Source organism: Lycium barbarum, chromosome 4 (assembly GCF_019175385.1).
Source record: "Lycium barbarum isolate Lr01 chromosome 4, ASM1917538v2, whole genome shotgun sequence".
In the NCBI taxonomy this organism is placed as follows: domain Eukaryota; kingdom Viridiplantae; phylum Streptophyta; class Magnoliopsida; order Solanales; family Solanaceae; genus Lycium; species Lycium barbarum.
The window spans coordinates 84,523,833-84,549,715 of record NC_083340.1 but is presented as its reverse complement, the minus strand read 5'-3'; the positions used below and the strand labels follow the sequence as shown (position 1 = coordinate 84,549,715).

The 25,883-nt window shown below is 38.2% G+C and overlaps 1 protein-coding gene across 1 annotated transcript; it reads right to left on the bottom strand.

Moving 5' to 3' along the window:
- LOC132636120 (aberrant root formation protein 4) lies at positions 1-20,886 on the bottom strand. The gene is made up of 14 exons (XM_060352824.1): positions 20,716-20,886; positions 20,408-20,584; positions 20,174-20,323; positions 19,546-19,618; positions 14,592-14,767; positions 14,464-14,523; positions 14,185-14,332; positions 13,852-13,911; positions 13,482-13,753; positions 13,335-13,406; positions 5,488-5,565; positions 5,188-5,391; positions 2,985-3,036; positions 1-306 (listed from the first exon to the last, which is right to left on the bottom strand). Exons 1-14 carry the CDS (start codon positions 20,782-20,784, stop codon positions 89-91), a joined length of 1,809 nt encoding a protein of 602 aa, XP_060208807.1. The 5' UTR covers positions 20,785-20,886; the 3' UTR covers positions 1-88.
- Between the last annotated feature and the right edge of the window lie 4,997 nt (positions 20,887-25,883).

The following is a 25,883-nucleotide window of genomic DNA, read 5'->3' as shown; positions in this document are numbered from 1 at the left end:
TAACAGAAACGAATAATTGCAAATTTCTTCTATTGTTCCTAGAATCTGGAAAAGATTACCAGGTGACCGTTACAGATTACTAATAACGCTATGCATGTTTCAGATTGTCTTCAACGAGTTCAATACAACGATATAAAACTAACTCAATGGGGTTCAAGGCACACATTGTGTCCGATGCTAGATGGTCATGATCCTGCTGATTTTCTGCCACGACTCCTGTCACTAACGTACGTAAAGGTAGAAGCCATTCGTTGTAAGCCATCTGTAACTTGTCCTTAGAGAGCACTCCAGTATAGTTGGTTTTCCCTGTTGCATGTGTTTTGGAAGTCAGAAAATCAGTAACATTAGTGTCACATTCTGTTGTCTCCAAAATTCAAATTGAGGATAAATCTGTTTAGCTACAGATATTAGACAACAGAAAAGACAAGACCATCCATTGATGATAATTCATTAGTCTTTTACCAGAAAAGACAAGAGTTTAGATAACGGATGATCTCCTGAAACTACCCACAAGTTGTTTTGTCAAAAGCTTTACACACAAGGCACTTGAACAATTCAACTAGACCCATCATAAAGTATTTATATTCTTTATTAAATTAATGTTTTTTCTATCCCCTGCATAATGCGAAAGAATGGACTATGAAAATGTTTCCAAAAAAATGAAAAGGAAGAAAGAGGAAGGGCGGAAGCTTTTCTCTAATCAGTAAGCGAGAGAGAAACTTAAATGAAGAGCTTCTAGATCATGCCCAAATAATTCGAAACAAAACAAGGGACTAAAAAGGACACATGTGTAAAGAACCTTAGCTATTGATATACCACCTGACATTACAATTTTCCTGTTACCCATTTTACATGACTTTTGTATTAAATTAGTAGTGGTGAAAAAACATAATGAAATTGCTATTGGAAAGTTCGTTTAATAGAAAAAATATCATGTCAAAAATTTAGATATACTGAATGAAAGTTGTATAAAATGTCACTTAAGGTGTTTTGACAGGACGTTTTATAGGCTTATTACATACTTTCCTTCATCAACTTGCACCTATTTCCTTTACACATCCTAAATACATGGTTAACCTTTTACATATCAAAAGTTGTTCGAAACACAGCTATTACACAACTATTCGGTGTTTGGCCACTTATTCCTAGAGGTTGCATCACATGTGCCAATCAGTGTGCGACACATGTCATAACTTAAGGGAAAAAAATATTAAAATTCCAGCTGTATCCCCAATTGACAGAATTTTCCAGTTTTTCCATTCTTCATCTTCCCTTCTTGATGGTTGCCACCTATACCGCCTCCATGGTTTCCGCCAAAACCAACATAGCTGGTAATCTCCATTTCTCTAATTTCACTCACCTCACGTTTTCCCTCTGCCACCAGTCTCACCTCATCTTCATCAATAGAGACCACATCTGTGTTGCCACAAAACACTATCCCTTCACCAGACGCCTGCTCCAACTCCAACTAATGCATCGGATCCCTTTAACCTCCTTTCATGCTCACTATGACCATCAAATAATTCCGCCAAGCCAGAATCACCCGAAAAGTACCCCAATCAGAGACCACTATAAAGGCATAAACGACGGCCAACACCTCTCTTCGACCCCAGCAACTCCACTAAAAATCACACACACTTGACAACACTCCACCACCTAAAAACCTCCGGTCTCTCCCTCTTTTATTTTGGTTCCACCAAGTTTAATTATAAGGCTTTTATATCTCTTCATAACTCCAACAATTTCAATCTCTCCATCCGTTAGTCCACTCTTGCTAAACATAACCAAAAAGATTAAGAAGCAGAGTTAAGTCTGTGGAATCTTGCTTTGTGGAGTGGTAATGGGACTATTAGTTGAAGGAAGAATTGGGACAATGGGTTTGTGTATGAAAAATGGTAGGGGTGATCTAATGGGTTTTCTGATGAAGGTCGTTAGGTGGTGATATTGGAGGAGGGTGGATGTATGTCTGATTCTTTTTGAAGGTTAGAAGGGGGAGTAGCCTGAAGGTGGTGGAACTGGTGGTGGCTGTTGGATGGAGAGGTTCAACTGCTGGAGAAGATGGGCATGGAAGATGGAGGAGGTAGGGGACACGTGGCACTTAAATAAGGCCTCATGCAAAATGTTTGCAATACGCCTAAAATGCTGGTAAAAAATGCTATGGCTATGTTGACTAAAAGTTTGGGCTAGATAAGGTGTGTAAAAGGATGTTTGTGTATTTAAGGTGTGTAAAAGAGAAATTTTTGGACGGGGAAAGTATGTATTAAGCCTGTTTTACCTGACTCTTTTCATTTCTGGAGTATTCCCGAATGCTCAAGATGTTCGACACCATTAATCAATGATATTATATATAATCATCGCAACTTTTTCGCAATTTGGATTCATTCACTTCTTTTAATCTTCAGTTTTGATATGATGTTTCCTTTGTTAAATTAATTTTTTAACCATTAATAGGCCCTTGTGGTCCGGCCCTTCCCCGGACCCCGCGCATAGCGGGAGCTTAGTGCACCGGGCTGCCCTAGTAGTAACCATTACTTTGATATTTTCTTTTACCTGTCACTAATATAACACGAGTCAAATTAATATGTTAAATTTCGTATCCAATCAAATATTAACACATACAGAAACAACATACCCAGTGTTATCCCAAAAAGTGGGGTTTGGGGAGGGTAGAGAGTACGCAGACCTTACCCCTACTATGCGGGGGTAGAGAAGCAGTTTCCAATAGACCCTCCGCTCAAAAGCAAATCAAAGCAGTCCACAAATATCAACATATGGATTGGGTATTTCTAGTAAAATAGCATCAAACATGATAGAGAAGCCACAAATAGGAGTAACATGTCACTGGACCAGGAGAGTGTTATTCTAATCGAGGATCGAAATGGAAATGTAAGAACGAAATCTCACGTAGAAGCAACCATAAAAGACACTCACATATTGACATATAATCTAAAAGAGAATTTTTGTCATAATTAGGCTACACTTACCTGTTGACTCTCTGATCACTACAAACCGATATAGATTGAGAGCTGATAGAACCTGTAGAGTATGGCAAGAAATACAGTAAGAAATTTAAATTTAATCAATGTATGTGGTTAAAAAAAGCAGAAAGGAGTTCCGAATTCGGTATGCTGTGAGGGTATCAGGTCAGTGTTATCAACTTTTTGAAGGGCAAATCACTAAGTTATAAACTAACACTCGTGATCAACCAAGACTTGCATTAATCTGACTCAAAGAGGCAATCCTCATTGTTTTCACCAGACAAGAAATATTATAGAGACGAGCAAAGAGAAACAGAACAAAAATTTCTTAACAGAACGTCTAACAATAACTTCAGAGGTGGCACCCTCGGGCCTTGAAATCACATTAATGTCAAAGACGCCACAACAAATCTTTAGCCCATAATTTCAGGCAATACTAGACTTTCCTATACTTGCTCCTTGTGAAAAAATTAAGTACGTAACATCTTTTAGCTTCTTTAACGCGTATTTTTTTATAACCGAAAAATCCCCGAGGGCCTGCTGGCGCACAGTTCAAAACTTGGTGAATAATGAGCCCAACCCTTTACCTTTCTCCACTTAATACCAGGCTTCTATCTAGTGTAGGGTTCGAACTCGTGATGTGCGCCTAACCTACACATCATGTGGTGTGCTCTTACCACCAGATCAAAGCCCTATGGGACTCAACATGTATTTTCTCACCATACTACTATCAATATGCCCAGGTAATTCATTTTGAACAAAAATTACACCACTTTTGGCTGGGCCTCAAATCCTAGCAGCATCATTGCCGTACTCCTAAGCAAATGCTCCAGGAGCTGACACAAGTTGACAATCGCATGCGAACTATTTTGTGTTTCACTTTGTATTTAATGCATGTTGTGGAGTTGATAATGAAGGACAGCAAGAGGAGTAGATTCAAACTTGAATGCTTTTCACTTCTCTGAAGATCTGATGAAGTATATTACAAAAACATTACCTCAAGAAGGGAGAGAGAGAGAGAGACTTGATCAAAGATGGCTCACTGTAAGAGACCAAGTAACTTCAACAATACATCAGATGCAAATCCCCAAAGTTATTAAGTAGGCGTTTGGACATGCGATTTGAAACCATGAGATGAAATCAGCGTTTGGACATGCATTTCATCTCATGGTTTCAAACAATGGTTTGAAATCCCAAATCATCCAAAAAGGCATGATTTGGGGTTTCAAACCATGGTTTCAAAAATTTTAAATATAAAACTTGACCCATAAGTTTATATTTTGTAAAAAAAGACCCATAAGTTGATAGATATTTTTAATAATTACTCCCACCAACCATTTACAACCTTGATTTATGTCTACCATGTGGGAGGATTATATTAAAGAGTAGTTACATTACTATTCATGTTAAATTTTCTTTTTTATTGAACTAAAGTTTGATCAATGGATGTTGTATTTTATAGAAAGGCCTTCTAGTAGCGTATTAGTTTTGTTATGAACTATGACTTGCTCATTTGGTAAGATTGTATAAGAATTGAGAATATTTTGATAGTTTTCACAACTTGTGGGATTTTTATGTCTATAAGAAAAAATACAACTTAAGAAATCCAGATTGCATGTCCAAACATGGTTTCAAATCATGGTTTCATCTCATGGTTTCAAACCATATCCAAACGGCTAAGCACAACATCACCGCACTAATCCTTTATAATGATTAAAACGTAAGATTTGAATATCCTAGCATTTTCTCATTATCAAGATTCACATATAAGTCCAACTGGCAGCTCGCATGTAACTTCACTCATGGCGCTCCGTGCAAAGTGGAAGCGGGACGATCATACGGTTAATATCTTCAACAAGGTGCTTATTTGTGCCCCAAATCCTATTGTCAATTAGCTGATCCATCATATTACAGATAAGTGAAAAAAGAACAGAGGAAACCCTCACATTATATAGCAACCAATTCTCCGCACACTATGTAGCAACCAGTTCTCTTGATGGAGTCACACAATAAGTTAACTTATAGATCAACTATCGTTAATGCCACTGGAAGAAGTAGCATTGCATTCTCTCTATACCCAAAAAAGTTCCAAAAAAAAAGCTCAACAGAAGAAGATTAAGGAAACATAATCCAGCCAGGCAAGTCTAATGCAGAACGATAGATGCTAATATAAGTCATGCTTGTCGAGTGAAAAAAGGAGGATAATTACTGCATCACTGTATTCAGGAAGGGATGGAGGGCCACCATTTGGAGGCTTTAGAACCAGCTCCACTAGTTCCAGAACACCAGCACGCCAAAATGATAGACATCGAGAATATTTCACTTCTGCCCCTGAGACTCCACTTGTTACTGAGATGCTTCTACTATGTTCCTCATGCATTTCCCTTCTGAAACAATCTAAAAGGATTGCAATCTATACATGAAAAAATATATGAATAAGTTCAACCAAGTATAGTCCAAGAAAATTACTGTAGCGGCAAACTTCTCTAGCAACTGAAGGAGCACATACCATAGAAGAAGACTCGCTATTCTGTATCAAAGCCTTTAAGATGTCAAACCTTAAATAACTTGGAATATCTGCAAGCACCTGATAATGTAAAACCAATCATCAAATGTTCACATGCAAGTCTACCCGCAAATTCTCTATAAACAAGTAAACAAAAAACAAAATGATTCAATGCCCACATATATATTTTCTGTATCATGAAATCGAGCTAATAATGCATATTTAAAACAAAGAACACCGTGAAGCATTTAAGAAATAAACACAAAGTCATACTAACTTAGAGGTTCACGTGTTCAACGTATCCTCAAGAATCAAGGGTTCTATCAGCATTCACCCCTTTATGTTAGTTTTTTCTCCTTTCCACTCAAATTCTTTTAATTTTAGCACTCTTTTCTAAAGGTTGATAATAGGCCATGTTTCTCCAAACACTTCATGGCATAATAATAATGTTGAGTTCTCCCACATCGGTGGGATAAGTGGTCTTTGGACTCCTTATATGGCTTGGGCAATCCTCCTCCCTTTGAGCTAACTTTTGGGGTTGAGTTAGGCCCAAGATCAATTCTTTACATGGTATCAGAGCCAGGCCCATCCAATTCATTGTTTCCGATGTTGGGCCTCTGTCTTATATTGTCCATGCTCCAGATGTCCAGATGTCCAGTCCTGGGCGTGCGGGGGTGTCGAGTTCTCCCACATCAGTGGGATAAGTGGTCCTTGGACTCCTTATATGGCTTGGGAAATCCTCCTCCCCAAGATCCATGCTTTATAAATAAGTCTTTTTCCCATTCCTCCAAAAGTTGAGAAGAGACTGGACATGTTTAGAAGCATTTTTTGGGGCAAGGCAACAAAGATAAAAGGGGTATAGTCAAGTGGAATATTCTGACACTAAGCAAACAACAAGGAGGGCTTGGTATAAAAATTCGTAGGAAATCAAAGTTTACTTATGAAATGGCTCTGCGGTGCTCAAATGAAGATCAATCATTATGGAAGAAGGTGATTAAAGAAAAATATGGGGAGGATGATGCGTGGAAAACCAAAGCTGTCAGCACTATATATGGCGTTAGTGTTTGGAGGACTATCAAAAATCTTTGGAGTATCTTCAGCATTAATACCACATTCAAAGTTGGGAATGGGCAACATATTTCTTTATGGGAAGACAACCGATTAGGCAATGGCTCTCTCCGGCACCTTTATCCAGATGTTTACATCCTAAATCAGCAGCAAAAGGCCAATATCAATGAGGTATGGAACAACCAAGGATGGGACCTTAGCTTCAGAAGACCTTTGATGACTGGGAAATAGACAAATTCAGTGCCTTCCTCAGCAGACCTAATCTCTTCAATTGAGTCTTACCTGAGCAATAGATTATGGCGGCTGAGAGACAAATCAGGAGTCTTTTCAGTCAAGACAGCTTACCTTTGGATGAATCACAACAATAATCTTCAGGTACAATGGCCTTGGAGACAAATTTGGAAGACAAACATACCATACAAGGTGGCATGCTTTGTTTAGTTGGGAGTAAAAATGCTTGTTTAACAAAAGACAGACTACAAAGAAGGGGAATACACGTTGGCACTTATGTGGACTGTATGCAGAAACAATCACCTTTTTTTGCATTGTAGGGTGACTACTCAATTGTGGGACATATTTCTTGCTAATATTGGTTTGAGTTGGGCAATGCCAGTTCATACATTAGGTATGATATCTAGTTGGAACAGAAGCGGAGGGACTAAAGCTCAAAGAAAATATTGTAGTATGATCCCAGGATGCATATGGTGGACTATCCGGAAGGAAAGGAATTCAAGATGTTTTAATAACAAAAGCAACCCTATCCAGAAGATAAAGCTTAATTGTATTCGACTTTTGTATTTTTGGTGTAAAGAAAAGTATAGTTTATTATTTTTGTGCAGCTTTAGCTAGACTCCCTGTAACTATGCCCTTTTTTTTATTTCAATACAGTTTGTTACCATCTCCAAAAAAAAAAAAAAAAAGTAAAAGTCAGCACAATGTTTAACGTGCCACTCAAGTTATTATTAAGATTTCCATTAAGCTAGTCCAAAGCTCCAGTACCACTATTGGTGAATTTAGACAAAATTGGTGTTCCTTTTTAATTCTCTTCGACAATTGTGAAAAAATACATCTAAGCTGTAACGTTCAGTAAAACTACGGGAGAATTGATTTTTTTTTTTTTTTTTTTTTTTGAAAATGGTAACAGTTAATCTATATATCCACAGGTATACTACATCCCAATGTGTAGGCCCCCTTCAAAAAGTTACATCTTACAGCTTGTTCCTTACATGATCTTGCTCTTACAGTAATTCGAAAACATCAAAAATATCTTTTGTTTGTACTAAAAGTACCTGTTTACACCAAAAGTAAAAAAGACTTGGACAATTCATCTTGAACTTCTGCAGACCACATTGTTTGCTCTCAAAGCACCTCTGATTCTTTTCATTCCATACAGTCCACCATATGCATGATGGGACAATCCTCCATCTCTCCTCCTCTTTTGTTGCATTTCCATCCCTATTCCAACTGTTTAGAACTCCTTTAATGTTCCCAGGTTTCACCCACTTGATCTTCCTCAGGCTGATGAACATCTTCCATAGTTGTTCTGTCCATTTGCAGTGTAAAAAGAGATGGTTGATTGTCTCATTTTGTTCCCCACATAAGAAACACCTTCAGCATAGATGGAAACCTCTTTTTTTCAAGTTGTCATGAATCAGTAATGCTTCTTTTGCCAAGAGCCAGTTGAAGCAGTTCACTTTGTATGGAACTTTTGTCCTCCAGATCATCTTCCAGGGCCAGTCATCCTCCTGCATAGTTGAGGTGTTCAGGTCCTTATAAGCTGAATTAACTGAGAAAATTCCTTTGCTGTCCTTCTGCCATTCTATTGAGTCTCTTTCTCCTGTCAAATTGTTGAAAGTGGCCATTGTATTATGAAATGCTGTTAACCTCTCTATCTCCCAATCATTCAAGTTTCTTCTCAGATTCAAGTTCCATCCTGTCCAGTCCATATCTCAGCAACAGTGGCTTGTTGCAATTGACAAAGAACAAATAGATCAGGGTACAACTGTTTCAGGGTTGTACTGTCAATCCACTTATCATTCCAAAATGAAACCTTTAACCCATTCCCAACCTTACATCCGATCCTTGCTAGCATAATAGGCCACAAGTTCCTGATTGCTCTCCAAACAGTGCAACTGTATGGTATAGTTACCATGTTTGTTGTCCAGTTATCTTCCATTCCATATTTAACAGTGATGACATCTTTCCAGAGCATGTTCTCTTCTGTAGCAAATTTCCATAACCATTTCATCATTAGGCTTTGGTTCTGGATCTTCATGTCTCTAATACCCACTCCTCCTAAAGTCCTACCTTCTTGCTAATTGTCAATTCTTCCCACTTGACTAGATGTATCTTTTTCTTGTCTTCAGTGCCTTGCCAGAAAAAGTTCCTTCTAAGCATGTCAATCCTTTTAATCACATTGACAGGTGTTGGAAAGATGGACATCATGTAAGATGGTAAAGCATCTAACATGTTGATCATAGTCAGTCTACCCCCAAGAGAAAGGTACTGACTTTTCCAGTTGGACAGTCTTTTCTCACATCTCTCTAAAACCCCATTCCATATCCCTTTGGATTTGCTTTTAGCTCCCAAAGGCATGCCCAAGTAAATGGTTGGGAGCTCCCCCACTCTGCCTCCAAGCTTCTCAGCTAACCTCTCCAATTCTGGCACCTCATTTATAGGATAGATGAAACTTTTCCCTCAATTGATGTGTAATCCAGAAACTGCTTCAAAGATGATGAAGATAACCCTTAGCATTAGCATACCATTTTCCTCTGCATCACAAAATACTAAGGTTTCATCTGCATACTGTAGATGTGTGATCTCTAAATTGTTTCCTTCTCCCACCTGGAATCCCCTTATCCCTCCTCTCTCTTGTGTTGTGTTTAACATGTTGCTCATCCCTTCCATTGCAAGAATGAATAGGAAAGGGGATAAAGGGTCCCCCTGTCTCAATCCCCTTTGAGAAGGAAAGAAACCACAAGGAGTTCTATTGACCAAAACTGAGAATTTTACTGTGTTGATGCACTGTTTAATCCATCTAGTACCACAGCCCATCTGCTCCAGCATCTTGATCAGGAAGCTCCAGTTCAAATGATCATAAGCTTTTTGGATGTCAAGTTTGCATATAATGCCTGGTTTTTTACTTCTCTGTCTGGAGGATATAAGAATTGCATCCATAATCTGTCTCCCTTTTATGAAAGCCATTTGCTGTCTATCCACCAGTTTGTGGATAAACTTTTTCAGTCTCTCTGCCAGTAGCTTGGCAATGATTTTGTATACTCCACCTATTAAGCTAATAGGTCTGAAGTCATTGAGTTTTATTGCCCCAACCTTCTTTGGAATTAGTGCCACAAAGGTAGCATTCAGACTCCTTTCAAAGTAGCCATCTGCATGAAAGTTCTGAATAGCTGCTACTAGGTCAGTCCTGATGATTTCCCAACATTGAGTAAAGAAAGCCATTGTATACCCATCCGGACCTGGTGCCTTATCTCCTGCACATGCTTTAATGGATTCAATACCTCTTGAGCTCCAAATGGTGCCATAAGGTAAGTGTTGTCATCTTCCTCTATCCTGAGACAGTTTCTCATATCTAATTGAGGCCTCCAGTTCTCTGTCTCACTGTAAAGCTTCTCATAGTAGGCTACTATCTCATTCTTCACTTCTATAGGATCTTCCACAACTTCACCATCTACTCTCAGCTTATCTATTGTGTTTACTCTGCGGTGGGCATTAGCAGTTTTATGAAAAAAGCTAGTGTTTCTGTCCCCCTCTTTTAGCCAGATTGCCCTGGATCTCTGTCTCCATGCAATCTCTTCATGTCTAGCTATTTCTTCAAATTCCAACTTCAGTGCCATTCTAGATGCTATTTCTCCCTCCTCCAGAATTCTGTCCTCCTGTATTTCTTCCAGTTCAGCCAATTGGGCAAGCACTATTTGTTTCTGGATCTTCAAGTTTCCTTGAGCTGTTTGGCACCATTCCTTCAGTTTATCCTTAAGAGCTTTCAACTTTGCCACCAAAATATAGTCAGGTTTGCCAATGAAAGTGAAGGATTCCCACTAGTCCTTTACTCTTTCATTGAAACCTTCTGTTTGCAGCCACCAATTCTCAAACTTGAAATATGAACTGTTTTTCTCCCATTCCCCATATTGTAACATCAGTGGGGACTGATCAGAAGTTACCCTGTGAAGTATAGTCCGCTTGATGTTTCTGAAACTGGCATCCCATTCTTCTGATATGAGAAACCTATCTATTCTTGCTGCAATAGTATGTCTGTCTCCCTTTTTCCATGTGAACTTTCCTCCTGTTAAGTCCAAATCCACCAGCTCCATGTCTATAGATTCTCCTGCAATTCTTCTTCTCTGATGAGAATCTAACTGTATTAAAATCCCCACACAGGACCCAGGGACCTGGAATCAGTCCCCTTGCTGCTCCCACTTCACCCCAAGTTTCCTCTCTTTCTTGTCTGTCATTAGGAGCATATACTCCAGTCATTTGCCAACTGAAATCTTGGTTTTTCCCAATGAAACTAGATGAAACTGAGTACATTCCCACACTACTGATCACACCTTCCCATTCCCTTTTATCCCACATTATGACTATACCACCTCTGGTCCCACCTGCTTCTAGCTGCACATAACTAACCCATCTACTTCCCCAAACCTCCTTAACTATATCTATGATTTCCCCCTCCACCTTTGTTTCCTGTAAACAAACTACATCTGCTCTCCAGCTTTGTAAACAATCCCTGATCATACCCCTCTTCTTGCTACAGTTTAACCCTATGTTACTCGGACTCTTCGAAAATGGACACGGGTGCGGCATCATTTTTGGAGAGTCTGAGCAACATAGGTTTAACCCCTTTACATTCCAAGATACTACATTTAGCTTCATTGATTTTTGATTGCCAGATATGCCCCCCCCCCCCCCCCCCCCCCCCCTTTTCCTAGTGTCATTGCTCATAAATTTAGTATCTAATTCTAATCCCTTCAATTCATTCATCCCCTTCCTTTTTGTGATTGACTGCTCCCCCTTGTTCTCCTTATTGTTGTCAATTTTCAAAAATAACTCTCTGGCCTTCTCTTCACACCCTCTGAAGCTTGCTCCAAACTCTGTACTGAGTTTGGTGATGTGCTGTTTAATCCATTCTGGAGTGCTGACTTGACCATGCAATGATTAGGATAAGTTTAAGCTTGAGGACTGGACAAAGTTTCAACTATGAAGAAACACTCTAGAGTAAGGGTTTGAGGATAACTAGAAGTAAGACCGAGTATATGCACTGCAGTTCAGCCACCATAAAGAGAATGAAGCTTAGGCGAGACTAAACGGCATTGCGAGGCCTGAATGTAAATAATTATATCTACGCTCGATGTTTAAGAGAATGGTAAGATAGATGAAGGCGTTACATATAGAATCGAGATAGGGTAGTTGAAATAAGGAAATGCTACTGGAATGTTACGTTTGAGAAGGATATGTTTCAAAGAGTAACTTTATCAAAAAATGCTTCAAAGTGGAAGGCAAAGTTCTATAAAATGGTTTTAAGACCAACAATGGTACTATATAAGAGTGAATGTTGGGCCTCCAAATTCCACCATATTCACAAGATGAGTGTTGGAGATATGCATATGTTAAGATAGATATGTTATCATATAAGAGTAGATAAAATTGACAAATTATCTCATTCAGCAGAAGGTGCAAATAGCACACATAGAGGATAATATGAGAGAAGGTTAATCGAGATAGTTTGACCAACCCTACGTCGGCCTTTAGATGTACCAGGTCCATGGGTGTGAAAGATTGAAGATGTTAAAAGACGAGCTAAACCTAAAATCACATGGAAGGAATTGTCTCTAAAGACCTACGATCTCTCGGAACCTGTATGAATGAAAAAGATCTATATAGGTGATATTAATTAGTTGGAATTAAATTTTAGTCATGTTAGTAAGTTTACTTCAAGTTTAATATTAGCAAAAAGTCTTTAGTCTAGTCTTGTTAAAGATTTATATTTCAATAACACGTAGAGAACTTCTACTGCTAGAAAACTAAATTTAATATGTACTGAAGTAGAATAGGCTTACATGGAGTGACATGACCTCGACTTGGTTAGAATTGAAGCATAGTTGTTGCGGTTGCAACGATTAGTATTAAACTACTAGTCAAAGACCATAAAGATGTGAATTGTCATTGTTTTTCACGTCAGTTTGAGGTACTCCGTTAGAGTGTAAAGTTCATTTGTATCTCTGGACAAATTGGCCAGTTTCAATATCTAGCAAGTGAGAAGAAAAGGGGAAAAGAAAAAAGGTGACAGTACTCTTATGTCTCTCACCATTTTGGGTAAAAAAAAAGAAGACACTCATCTTCTTACTTCGACACATATTTAGCCACATGGAAAAATCTAAGCCTAAGTAGTTTAAAATTCAAACCAGATAACAAGTCATGTTCTAGTCTCTAGTATTTGGGACAGTGCACCTGAACTGCAACTATGCAATACTTTCATTTTGACTGTTAAATAAACTCTCCATGCACGAGTAAGAGATCATTGAGAGATTCATGTAAGAGTAAGAGCTCATTGAGAGATTCATGGAGGGATAACTTACAAACACAACATATGCTGATATTACAATTTGCAAGAAATATCATCTTTCATGGGGTTAAATGAAAAGCATCAATAGACTTCCCATTTTGCTCCAGACATGAGTCATGTAATTCTGGTATGATAATAATATTGAAAAAGAGCTTCTGTACCAAAATAGGAAACTTCAAAGCACAAGGAAAAATGATTTTACCTTCTTCAGGGCATCAAAAGATTTCTTCCGCAAAACAGCATTTGGTGCATATATAATGACCAATTCAATCGCCTACAAAGTGCACTTCAACTTTAGGGCACAAGTACAAAGCAGTTCAAAAGAACCCAAGATGTCGCATCACTTCACCTGCAATGCCGTATATAGAGTAGGCATATATGTGGAGTGGTCCATATTATCATTTTGAATTTCTTGGTGTACACATCCATCCATAATGCAAAGCAGGAAATCAAGAGCATGCGCTTTCAATTCCCATGATAGGTCAACACTTGAGAAGACATGCTTTAACATGCCTATTGCAAGCCATCTTTTAGTCTGGTTCATTTGAAGTTCATTTTTCACTGCTTCAAAATCTGCATCAGCAGCAGCTGATGTCTCATTGGATTTGTAAACCCAGATTACTGCATAATATATCAGGAGAAATTTAGACAGGTGAGTGGGAAGGTAGACAACATCTGGTGAGAGGGAGAACAATTAATTAAATCTAGAAAATATTGACCTGCAAGTGATCCACCATGTTTGACATGAGAAAAGTAAGCCATTCTATCGTCCCCTTCATCTGGAAATTTCTTTAGGGCATTAAAAGACGCATATCCATGAACGATTTCCCACTTTCTAGTAAAGCGACAACATTATCTCAAATTATCATGCAGGGAAATTAGCAAAACATTACGTAACTGATGATAGCGAACAATATAGGAATAATTACCATTCAAAGCCATTATTTAAAAAGTCTTCTTATAAAAGAGGAGAGAAATCAAAACACCCACCACTACCTACAAAAGATCGGTACCATAAATATAAAGCGGAAAATAAGGATCCCCATATATACCTCCACATATGGTTGTGAACTTATCAACATCAGGTCCAGTAATTAATCCCACATATGATAAACCACAGAATGGAAGAAAGTATGACAGGTGTAGCATAATGGGCAGAAGACTTGTAATGTTATGTCCCATTGCCATTGAAGCAAGAGCCTGCATGCGGGAGTGAAATTTTGTCACACACAAAGACATTGGAGTGGAATTTCCGGAAAACATCACAATGGCCTCAAATTGAACCAGAAGAGCTCAAGCTGGATTTTGCATTGAGTCTCAGGAACACTGACCATGACTTGTAAGACAAACATGCCCAATAAAGCACAGAGTTTTTCCTGATCTTTCTGTTCCTGTGAAGCAAGGATCAATCAGAGTAATCCTAAAAACACAAGATGCAGCATACGGGAATATCACGGACCAACTTTTTGCAAACAGCTTGTATTGAATCTGCAACTGCAATTGCTTTTTGGAATAATTCCTCAGTGTCTTTGTCTTCCTCATCTGCCTCTAAGGACACAGACTTTAAAGCACCAAGAATAACAGGAATTGCAGCTTTCACTTGCTCAAATTGCCGTCTTTGGATGAGTATTATAACTGAAAAAAGTGAATAAGGTAAAAATCCAATCATGTCATTGATGACAAAAGTATGCTAACAGAAGAACTAAGTTTCATTTAGAGCATTAATAAACCTTCACGAACTACTTGTACTAAAGTAAATTTTAGACCAACGAATTTAACTTCGATTTACTCATGGTGGTGACGACGGGATAAAACCCAATCAGGCGTATTAAACTTGATTTTTTTAGTTTTTACTCACAAACTCAAGTTATTTCACCAACTAGAGTTTGAGAGTGTGTTGAAAGCCAAATAATCAAGAAGTCATATTTTAAAATATGTCTAGATTCCCGAACTCTGAGTAGAGAATATTATAGAGGATGTCTAGAATATTTTGTACTTAATTGTAGCATAGTTACCATCATAGGATATCTAGAATATTTTGTATTCAATTGTAGCATATTTACTTACCTTGTTAGATGAAGAGATATTGTGGAGCAGCCTATGACAATTGACCACTGTATAAGGAGCTCTTCAAGTATATTGTTACTCACTTGAAGCAAGACAATTTTTTTCTTTTATTTTTTCAGTTTCTGCATAGTGTCAAAGCCTCTACAATCTTGGTAGCAACTTAAGTGGCTTCTGCTGAGGAGCGCTCTCGCTGCTTGAGAGAGGATGGGTCGGTCGCCAGCCAGAGGCAACAGTCAGCCAATATTTTTCTTCTTTTCTTTCCTCTTTTTGGCACCATCCTTTTTCTGACGACCAGCTCCGCTCGCTCTACAGCTAGTGACACCATTCATCTCAAGCAACTGGTGCTACTCCTCTTGTACATTGTTAATCAACCAAGTTTTCCATTTTGGCAATTTAAAGTTGGCCTTTTTAACATTGTCTCTAGTAGGGATGTGCATAATTTGGTATATACCGAATTGAAATAAAAATTTTGGTATCCTATACGGTATTTGGTTTAAGTTTTTAAAAAATAGGGTATTCTGTATCTAGAAAATAATTACAGAAATACTCATAGCATACCAAAATATATACTAACTTATATCATACACGTATTTTAGATTATAAACATGTCATATTTGGCATTGGCACCTGAAAACTGGCCTGTTTGCATTAATGTTGACACAGATAACACTAACTTATTAAATCAAATAGAGATGCCAAAAAAAAGATAGTGACATTCACGTGCAATTGCTTGATGAATCCCACATGAAATATAGTGATGATGAAAAGTTAAATTAATACTTTGCATTATCTTTAGTTTTGCTTTTCCTCAATGTTTGCTGGTTCTTGTGCCAAGGGTCAACCAGAAACAGCCTCTCCACCTCCCAAGGTAGAGGTAAGGTCTGCGTACACTCTACTCTACCCTCCCCAGACCCCATTTTGTGGGATTTCACTGGGTATGTTGTTGTTGTTGTTGTTGTTCCTCAATGTAAAAGATCGGTCCAATTCAGATCATTAAATCCAGTTCATCTACAAATTTGTTTTGCGTAGTTTTCTGAATTTTTATATTTATTTCAGAGCTGATGGTAATTCAGTTCAAAAGTTCATACATGATCATGCATGTCTTTTCTCTAACCACACTCCCTAGAAAATTAAATGTTCCAGAAGGTACTTTCTTTGATTAAGTGTCTTGTCCAACACTTTTTTTACCTCTTAAAGACAAAAGAGACAAAAGAAAGTTAATATTCTCTATCCAAACCCAACAACCCGAAGTTACCGAACTGATAAACCAAAACCGAAAGGAGAAAAACGAACCATACCAAATTTAATTAGGTATGGTACTGGTATAGCATTTTAAGAAACTGAATACCGAACCGAAATATCTAAAACCTTACCGTACCGACAGACGAACACCCCTAGTCTCTAGATGACGCTCGAAGGTTTGAAATCTCTATATTTTCTCATCCATGAGAGAAGGTCTGACTTCTCTCTAAAAAACTCTTACTCAAACCGGCAAGCCATACAATGACTTTCTTCTTCTTTTAGGAAATAGGTCCTTGTATCACTGCTTTGATTCATTAAGTTCAGTCCTAGTTCATTTTTCATAGGCTTTCGAGTTGTAACCACTTGCTTAATTCAGAAGTGTTTGTAGGTTGCTTTTGTTTGAGAAAACAATTTGTTGTGGCTATTGGAGTTAAGGCTTAGAGTTAAGTCCTAGATAGCTAAAATTGTAATCAGAATTTTGGCTCATTTGTTTAGTGGAGTTTTTGGAGTCGAATCTTACAGGGGTAGGTCATGGTTTTTACACCTTATGAGTCGGGTGGTTCTCCAGGTAAAATCCTATGTTCTTTATTATTCTGCATTTTACAATTTTAGTTGTCTTTAGTCTTTACTAAAACATATAAGAACCGGGTTCACTGACAGAAGTTAGGCAAATTTTAGGGGGTCAAGAAAATTCGGTATGACCCAATTCAACCCCCTCTTGAGTTGTGTACATGTGCTAAACTAATAATTAGTATCAGATCGCTTTCTCCTAAACTAGGCTAAAACCTTGAGAGATACTGAAAGATGAGTGCACCACCTGAGATTAATGAGGGACAGTTCACCACTCGACCACCGTTGTTTAATGGCCAGTACTATAGTTGGTGGAAGTCAAGAATGGAAGACTTCTTGATTGTTGAGATTGTCATGAGGGACCACTAGTCCCCATGAAGAAGGATGCTAAACAGGTAGATGTTCCTAAGGAGCCCCCTCAATTCCTACTTGCTGATAACTTTTGCAGAAGAAACATACAGCTCGTGAATAGATGTTATATGTCTTCAGCATATAGAAACCAGCAAGCATCTATTCCTCCATCGCCCAGTAGCTGCAGATAGTCACTTTCTAGTACTTGATATGTTTCCGTAATTTTGCATTTTCTGGATGCCAATAATGAAACTCATTTTCATAGCCTCAACACATTTGAGATGTGTTTCAATGCTATTCATTTAAATTAACATCTCTAATACACATAATGGCACAAGAAAACCTTGTTAAAAGAGAAAAGGTACCTTCATAAGACGCATATGAGCCAAGTAAATAAAAGAGATGAGACCTAGCAATTGTTGGGGTTGGGGGAGGGAAGGAATAAATATCAACCATCTTAAAATTTGAACAATGTCCTAATACTTTTTTTTTTTTTTTTGAGATGGAAACAATGTCCTAATACTAGGGACAGGAAAATACATAAAAGGGACCCATCAGTGGACCTGGAGAAATTCAAGCCACTTAGGCTGAGAACTTCATCTTCAAGTGTATACAACCACCAAAAAAAAAAAAGCAACAACAACAAAAAAAACAAAAATAAAAAAGTAAAAAAAGAGAAGAATATCTCCATGATTTCTCTTCAATCTCGTTAATCTTCCCCCATGACCATCTAAAGAATTCGGAGCATTTCACTTTATATTTTATCTTCAGATTTGCTCTACAATTGTGAAGTTCTGCTTCAGCGTGACCAGTAACTTTTCTATTTTTATCAAAAAGGAAATAACCGTGCACAAAAGAGATATACATGGAAAAAGGAGCTACTTAAAATGCCTTCTCCACGAAAAGTCATCCAACAATATATATGAACTAGGAAAGTTTGGGAGCTCCAAATGCAGATATGAGAGCTCAAGCCACTCACTATCTCTCACATTTCTCTCTCTACAATATACACATTACAGCATGAGGATTCACTGCCCAAACTTGTCCCTCACACTACTTCTCCCTTTAAAACACCACAGGAGTTGCTGATGGAAGGTGGCATAGTTCAAGCAATTCCCCTTCCTTCACGTTAAGCATTTGATAGCATATTTCTGTAGTGAACTTTCAAGCAATTCCCCTTCCTTCACGTTAAGCATTTGATACCATATTTCTGTAGTGAACTACTGTAACAACAATGGTCCAGATTTCTCTTGTTCCATAAGGTTCTCCAACAGTCCATCACCACTCCGTCTTTTCTCTGGTTCCATTACGGCCCTCCCATATTTCTCTCATGATTATCCTCCAAAGAGGATCCTCTTCTGTCTCTCTACATATATTTTCCTAACAAGACACTAATTAAACCAGTTAACATCCGTGATATACAATTTCCCGAATTTTAAATAGGAGCCTACAATGCAATATAAAAATCCACAACCTCACATTTTATATCCATTAATTTTTCTTGTTCAGATGTACGTTTCGTCATAACATCCTCTTCTTCAGCTTCAGGTTATCAATCTAGGATATTGAAGTTGTAATTGTGTTCTTCCATCAGTACCAAGGGATCCACGACTAATACTCTCAGATCATTCCATCCAGTAGAGGAATAGCTCCAGAATGAAGTTGAGATGTTTAGGTGCTATAGAAACTCACTTGGGTCTAAACCACCAGGATAGAAGGCAGGCCAAGTGCACTCAAGTTGAATTCTAGTACGCGACTCCCACTTTGAGAGTTCCACGATATGAAATGAAGGGGAGATGAACAGAAGTTACCATTCAAATGGTAACTGGGACTAGTAAAATTTTAATAATCCAAATCTTTAAGAAAAAACAGAAAATACAAATAAACCATTGCAGGAGCTCACAGATTCCACGAGTATCAAGACTGAGTTTCAGAGTATAATTATGCTGTTTTAGGAACACCTAAATCATTTGAGAGTTCATAAAAGGTGTATACCAGCCACAACCTCATCCAAACATAAGTTCTAATTTCTGGCGCGAGAATAAGTTCCAATATCCATGTGTGGACTCAGCAATAACATCATGAGATTTCAGCTTTTTACCACCTTAACAATTATCACTACAGTTCAAACCTATTTTCTCTAGTCTAATACTAAATTGACAATCAATGAATTTATGGATTACCTTTGGCAAGGCCACCAATAAGAGGAGAAAAATAGCAAGGAACCCTGAACATTTCACTTGGGGAACTTAACGCCTGAAAATTCCAACATAGACCATCATAAAAAACGAAGAACAAATACTAACAAGCACAAACCTAGAGAGAGTCAGCATATATACTATCTTTAAACCATAGTATGTGAACCAAAAAAATTGCACCAAGCGAGTCTGTCCCACTAATACAGCCACTATATTAAAGTTAGAATCTAAATGGAAGTCGCTAAAAACTCTAATCCTTATAATTCACCAATTATCTCTCTTAGGAATTTCTTCGATCTAAGAAATAGCAATCCGATGAGGGAAAATGGAGATTGGTACAGAACCAACTTGAACAGTTAGCATCCAACACTCAATAAAATGGCTACAAATCATTTAACACATAAGTTAGGTAGAATAATACAAGCTACACAGTAAAATTGTCAAAGCTCTTCATAAAAGAAATGTTAAACATGCATAATTCCTCATTTATTTACTTAATAAGATGACAATGACATGCTCTGCAGGAAATCACTTAGAACTCCAATTCTGAACAATCTACTACAGACTTTTATAAAACACTCCAATTCAATGTAGAGCAAGAACAAGTTGATACCTCGCAAAGAATTGGTAGCATTTCACGAGGAGAACACATAGTAACTAGATGAGCAATAACACGTTCAGCAATCTCGGAGCATCTTTTGGAAGCAAGTGCAAATTTACACACCAGTTTGGGCAACTCAAACGATAAAGCATCAATAACTTCCTGCAACAAAACTACAAACATCACAAACAACAATCCTTTTTCCAAACAATACAGTAAATCACTTATTAATTTTGAGGGAATTACCTGATTTGTCGATGGTGAAGTTGTGAAACAATGAATTTCAGTAAGAATGTGGAATGATGTTGTCTCCAAATCCAGACTTGATGGTTCTTCTAATACTGAGACTGAGATGGGATTAAGGAAATCGACGAGGGCGGTGATTGATTGATCAGAATTGGTAAAGTCACCGGCTTCAACCAACTGCACTTATAAGCAAATTCAACAATGTTTTCATATATATATATATATATATATATATATATATATATATATATAGAGAGAGAGAGAGAGAGAGAGAGAAAGAGAGAGAGAGTGTGTGTTTTGGGGCTTACTTGAGAGCATGTAGATAGGGTATGTTGGAGGCGAGGAATGAGGGAATCGGACAGTTTCTCTTCCGACATTCTAATCTCTCTCTCTCCACGCCGGCGATGTTAGCAGACAGAGGGAAGAATAAACTGATGTGACAAAAAAAGTCTCCTGATTAGAAATGGTACCCGCCAATATCAAATTTATCTTAAAAATGTGATTAGCTTAAGTTGGAATTGAATTGTAATTTTTAAAACTTATAATCTTCTAGAAAATACGCAAAAGCACACACATATTATACAAAAACTTCAATCCACTTCCCCCACGATCCAACTACTTTTTCATTTTATTTCAAAAAAAAGGCAGTTCCTCAAGCGGCAAAAAACCGACGACCACCTGCTGTTGGTCGTTCCTCTCTCTCCATTGCTGCTGCTTCCTCATTGTTGCTGCTGCTCATTTCTCTCTCTCCATTGATGCTGCTTCTCTATCCATTCTCAGGTAAAGTTTTTCTCACTTGGTTTAAAAGTTAGGATTTTGAAATCAGAGTGTGAAAATGATGATTTTGGTTAGAGAAGATAAAAAAGAACATGGGTTTGTCTTGAATGTTGTTTGTTTTGTTGTAATTTTGGGTATTTGTTGCACTTGTTGGGGTTTGTGAGTTTGTAAATAGTGGTTGTGGTTGTGAACTTATGATTTTTGGTGAGGTTTTTGTTCTTCTTCTCCTTGTTGTTTCGAAAAAAAGGCTTGCAATTTTGTTGATGTTTTCCAACAACTGAGGTTACCTGTTGCAGCAAATTCAGCACTTGTTTGACAGTTGCAAACATCTGCTGAGGTTGCATGGTTAAAAAACCCCTATTTGATGTATTTTGTTTAAGTTGTGAGTGAGATTTGTGATAGTTGTGTGTTTGTAGTGAAATATAGATGTTTTGTAGTTAAATTTAGATGTTTTTGTTGTTGTTGTTGCTGTTGTTGTTGTTGTTGTTGCTGTTGCAGCAAATTCAACACTTGTTTGACAGTTGCAAACATTTGCTGAGGTTGCATGGTTAAAAAAACCCTATTTAGTGTATTTTGTTTAAGTTGTGAGTGAGATTTGTGATGGTTGTGTATTTGTAGTGAAATATAGATGTTTTGTAGTTAAATTTAGATGTTTTTGTTGTTGTTGTTGCTGTCATGGTATGGTTTAGGAAAAGTTTTGATTTTATCTAACAGCTGTTGCATAAAATTAAAACAATTGTTGAGGTTTTTGCAGCAACTGAAGCAGTTGTTACAGCATATTAACTAGCTGTTGTAAAAAACCAAAACAGTTGCTAAGCTGTTGCTACTGTTTTTCTATTTCCAACAGCTTAAGATTCTGCTGCAACAAGTAATAAGTTATTGCAACAACTTCATATTTTGTTGCAACATATTCCTTTTCCCTTTTTACTTTGAATGTTGCACTAATCAATTAAAACTGTTTTTCTATCTCCTGTGTGTATATAAAATGGCTCCAGTTAAAAGAAAAGGAGAGAAACCAAGTGAGGGAGAAAGTAGTAAAAGAGCTAAGGTGCAAACACCATTAGATAAACTTGTGACTGCTATTTGTCAATCAACAAATCTAGAGGAAAGAGTTGGTGAAACTAGGGCTTCAGAAAGAGAGGAAACCCACGAAACCTCTATTGGGCATGAAGAAGAAAGTGATAAAAATGAACAAAATGAAGAAACTAGAGAAGAAAGTGAAAAAGATGATGAAAAATCTGCTGGAGGAGATAAAGTGTTATATCCCGTATTTTGTACATTCGGATATGTCAATGTTACACCCCCGAAAAATTTCGCGCTACAAAATCATAGACGGCGTGGTACGAGCTCGAAAAGGATTTAAGTCAAACAAGGATTAAGGATGAATATTGGGTGATCTAAGTCTAAGAATATATACACATACGACATTTGGAGACAATATGGTGTGAATTGGTTCATAAGTTATTTAACGAAAAACCCTCGTTACAGTAAGTTAAGGTGGGGCCCACACGTCGGGACCTTATAAAAGACATATGAATAGATATATCGGTAGTACATTTGAAGTTGAGCATGTCATAAGAAGGATCCATAAGCCAAAAATGAGTGTAAGCCCTCCAAAAGGACAATTTAAGAAAACGTTTTCGGATGACCTGACTTGGAGGGGCAAAAACGGTATTATAAGTTTGGAATTTGGGAAAACTCCCATAAATAAAAGTTGTAGATAATTGAAATAGCTTTCCAACGGTAGGCCATGGGCCTATAGGTGACATCGGGATAAGGAGATATGAACATTTTAAGGCAGGAGGGTCGAGTTGAACAATAAATCCGGCCCAACCCGAATCCAATTCGGGTCAGGCCCATTACCCACGCTTTTTAATAGAAAAATTCGGTTTCTATCCCTCATTTTCAGACCAAGAGGACCTGGAAAACTCTAGAGAAAAAGAGAGAGGAGAGCCTAGAGAGAAAACCAGTTTTTGACCAAAATCGGAGCCCCGAATCCCGAAGCCCATGAAGAGAAAAGTGTTCTACGTCGCGTTGCCTTCGATTTGAGCTAAAAATCAACTAAAAATAAGAGGGTGGACGTGGTGGCTGTGCACTTAAGGTATGAATAAGGCTCTTTTTCATTGTTAACAAGTTTATTTAGAGTTTTAACGGATTAGAACGAAGAAAATAGCGTGATAAATTCGTTTGTTGGTATGGTTGAATTGTAGAATGGGGTTTGAAGAAAATTTTGGATGAAAACAAATGTATTTAACTTGTAGAATGTGGAGGATGTTGTTATTGATGTTGTTAGTGTTAATTTTGACCTCTTTGCGGAAAATTATTAAATAGTTATATCGCGAATTGGTTGGTTGGGAAAATTTGGAAAATAATGTGCGGGCTGTTTTACGGCATATGTTGGTGTTGGAAATGATGTTAATATATTTGGTATTGTTGTTGATGTGTTGGTTGCTGAATTGTAATTCTGGGCTAGGCATATAAACAGGGGAGGTGCTGCCGAAATTTCTGTAGGCAAATGTTAATTCAAGATTGAACTCCTAAGGGCTTATGGTTAATGTTTGGTATTTGTGACCAATTGTAGATTTTGGAGAATTTGGAACTTGAATTTGGAGTAGCATAAAAAGCGGAAAAGGTATGTAAAGCTACCCCTTTTCTTCTCTTGGCATGTCCTAGGTGTACTAGATTCGGATTTGAGCCTCGTGGGTTATTCTGCTCATAGAAATGCGAGTCTGAATTTTGGTACTATTCATTCAGCACAATTGAATTATAGCCCTTAAGTTTTGTTGGAAAACTGTTCAAACATCCATAACCCGTACAGACGTGATAGGCTCGCTCTGAAACCTTCATAGATGACTCCATAGAGTCCAATGTTTGTAATTTATATCCGCCACCTCGACTTGACCCGAGGTGGGCCCACAAGTTCCGAAACTTCCTTCGTTTGTCTCACTTGAGCTATTTTTGTATGATATAAAAGTAAGACTTTCGTCTATGAATCTAAGACTCCGTTTGATTCGTTCCATAAGTCACTGGAAAGCTCCTTAATGTGAATATCCTTATGTGAGCATGTAATTCGATATAAGGAGTCTGCTATGAGTAATCTGATATAAGTATGTTGATAGAAATATCCTGACACAAGTAATCTGATATAAGTATCCGAAATAGGTATTCAGTTATAAATAATCCGTTACGAATATCCTGAAAATACATTCGATTCTTTCATCGGGTTTTAATTTATGTGCACCTAGTTTCTTACTAATCCGCTCGTATATATGCTATGATCCCTTTCACCGAGTTCCGGGCCGGTATGTATCGTGCGTATGGTTCGCCGAGTCCCTTGTCTAGGGGTCGGGTTCCATGTATGTAATTTCGAAGTATGATGTGTCCGGCTCTGGGGTACTGTGGTATATGTCCGTCCCCAGTTGCCGTGTATATGGAGTATGATGTGTTCGGTTCCGGAGTATTGTGGTATATGTCCGTCTCCGGTTACCGTGTACGGTTCTGGGGTACTGTGGTATATGTCCGTCCCCAGTTACTGTGTATATGGATTATGATGTGACTGGTCCCCGGGTTCTCGTGGTATATGTCCGGTTCCCGAGATACCGTGTACATGTTATGAAATCTTCTGGAGTATGGTGTGTTATGGCGCCAGAGACGGGAGTGGCGACCATGTTCCTGTGCCCTTTGCATGACTTTGATATGCACCATTTGTGATTGAAAAGTAAGTATTCTGATATTCTGGATAAGCTACTTACCTTCTGTATTTTTCTGATATAATATTTTGGCATACATGAATCTTGTGTGATGCATGATCCTGGCATGTGTCAGGATCATGCATGATTTATGTTTGGAAAGTAATAAATTTGGCATTCTGTTATTACTTCTTTTGCCAAGTCTCGGGCCGGTTATATTATTGTGCACACTATGTGATATTGACCGCTGGACCCCTGACCGCGGTGTGTACGACATTGACCGCTGGACCCCTGACCGCGGTATGCCGCACTATGTGATATTGACCGTTGGACCCCTGACCGCGGTATGTGCGACATTGACCGCTGGACTCCTGACCGCGGTATGCCGCATTTGTGATGTTGACCGCTGGACCCCTGACCGCGGTATCTGCGACATTGACCGCTGGACCCCTGACCGCGGTATGTGGGGTTTGGGATGCTAACCGCTGGACACTTGGTCGCGGTATGTGTGATAGTGACCGCTGGACTTTTGGCCGCGGTAATTGTGTGTTTGATTGTCTGTGTGTATGAGACGGAAATGTTTTTCAAAAGAAAGCAAAGCATTTCGGCATTTTGATTGCCGTATTTGCCTTCCGGAACCTCTTATGTATGATTTGTACGTCAGATGCAACACTTTGGTATTCTGGTTATTGTGCTCACCTTCTGTACATCTTACTTCGGTTGTGACTTCGTTTTCTGTGTTTCATGCCATACATGCTCAGTACATATTCCGTACTGACCCCTTTTCTTCGGGGGCTGCGTTTCATGCCGCGCAGGTACTCCCAGATGAGTTGAAGATATTATGGAAGATGTTCCAGCGAGGAGGGCAAGCTCCATTTGCTCCCGGAGAACTGCCGAGTCAGAATATATGTGTTAAAGGTTCTGTTAATGTTAGAGACTTTGCAGACAGAGTCGTGGGTATGGTGTGTCGGTTTAGTAAGCGGCTCCATCAGCCGATATGTCGTTTCGTA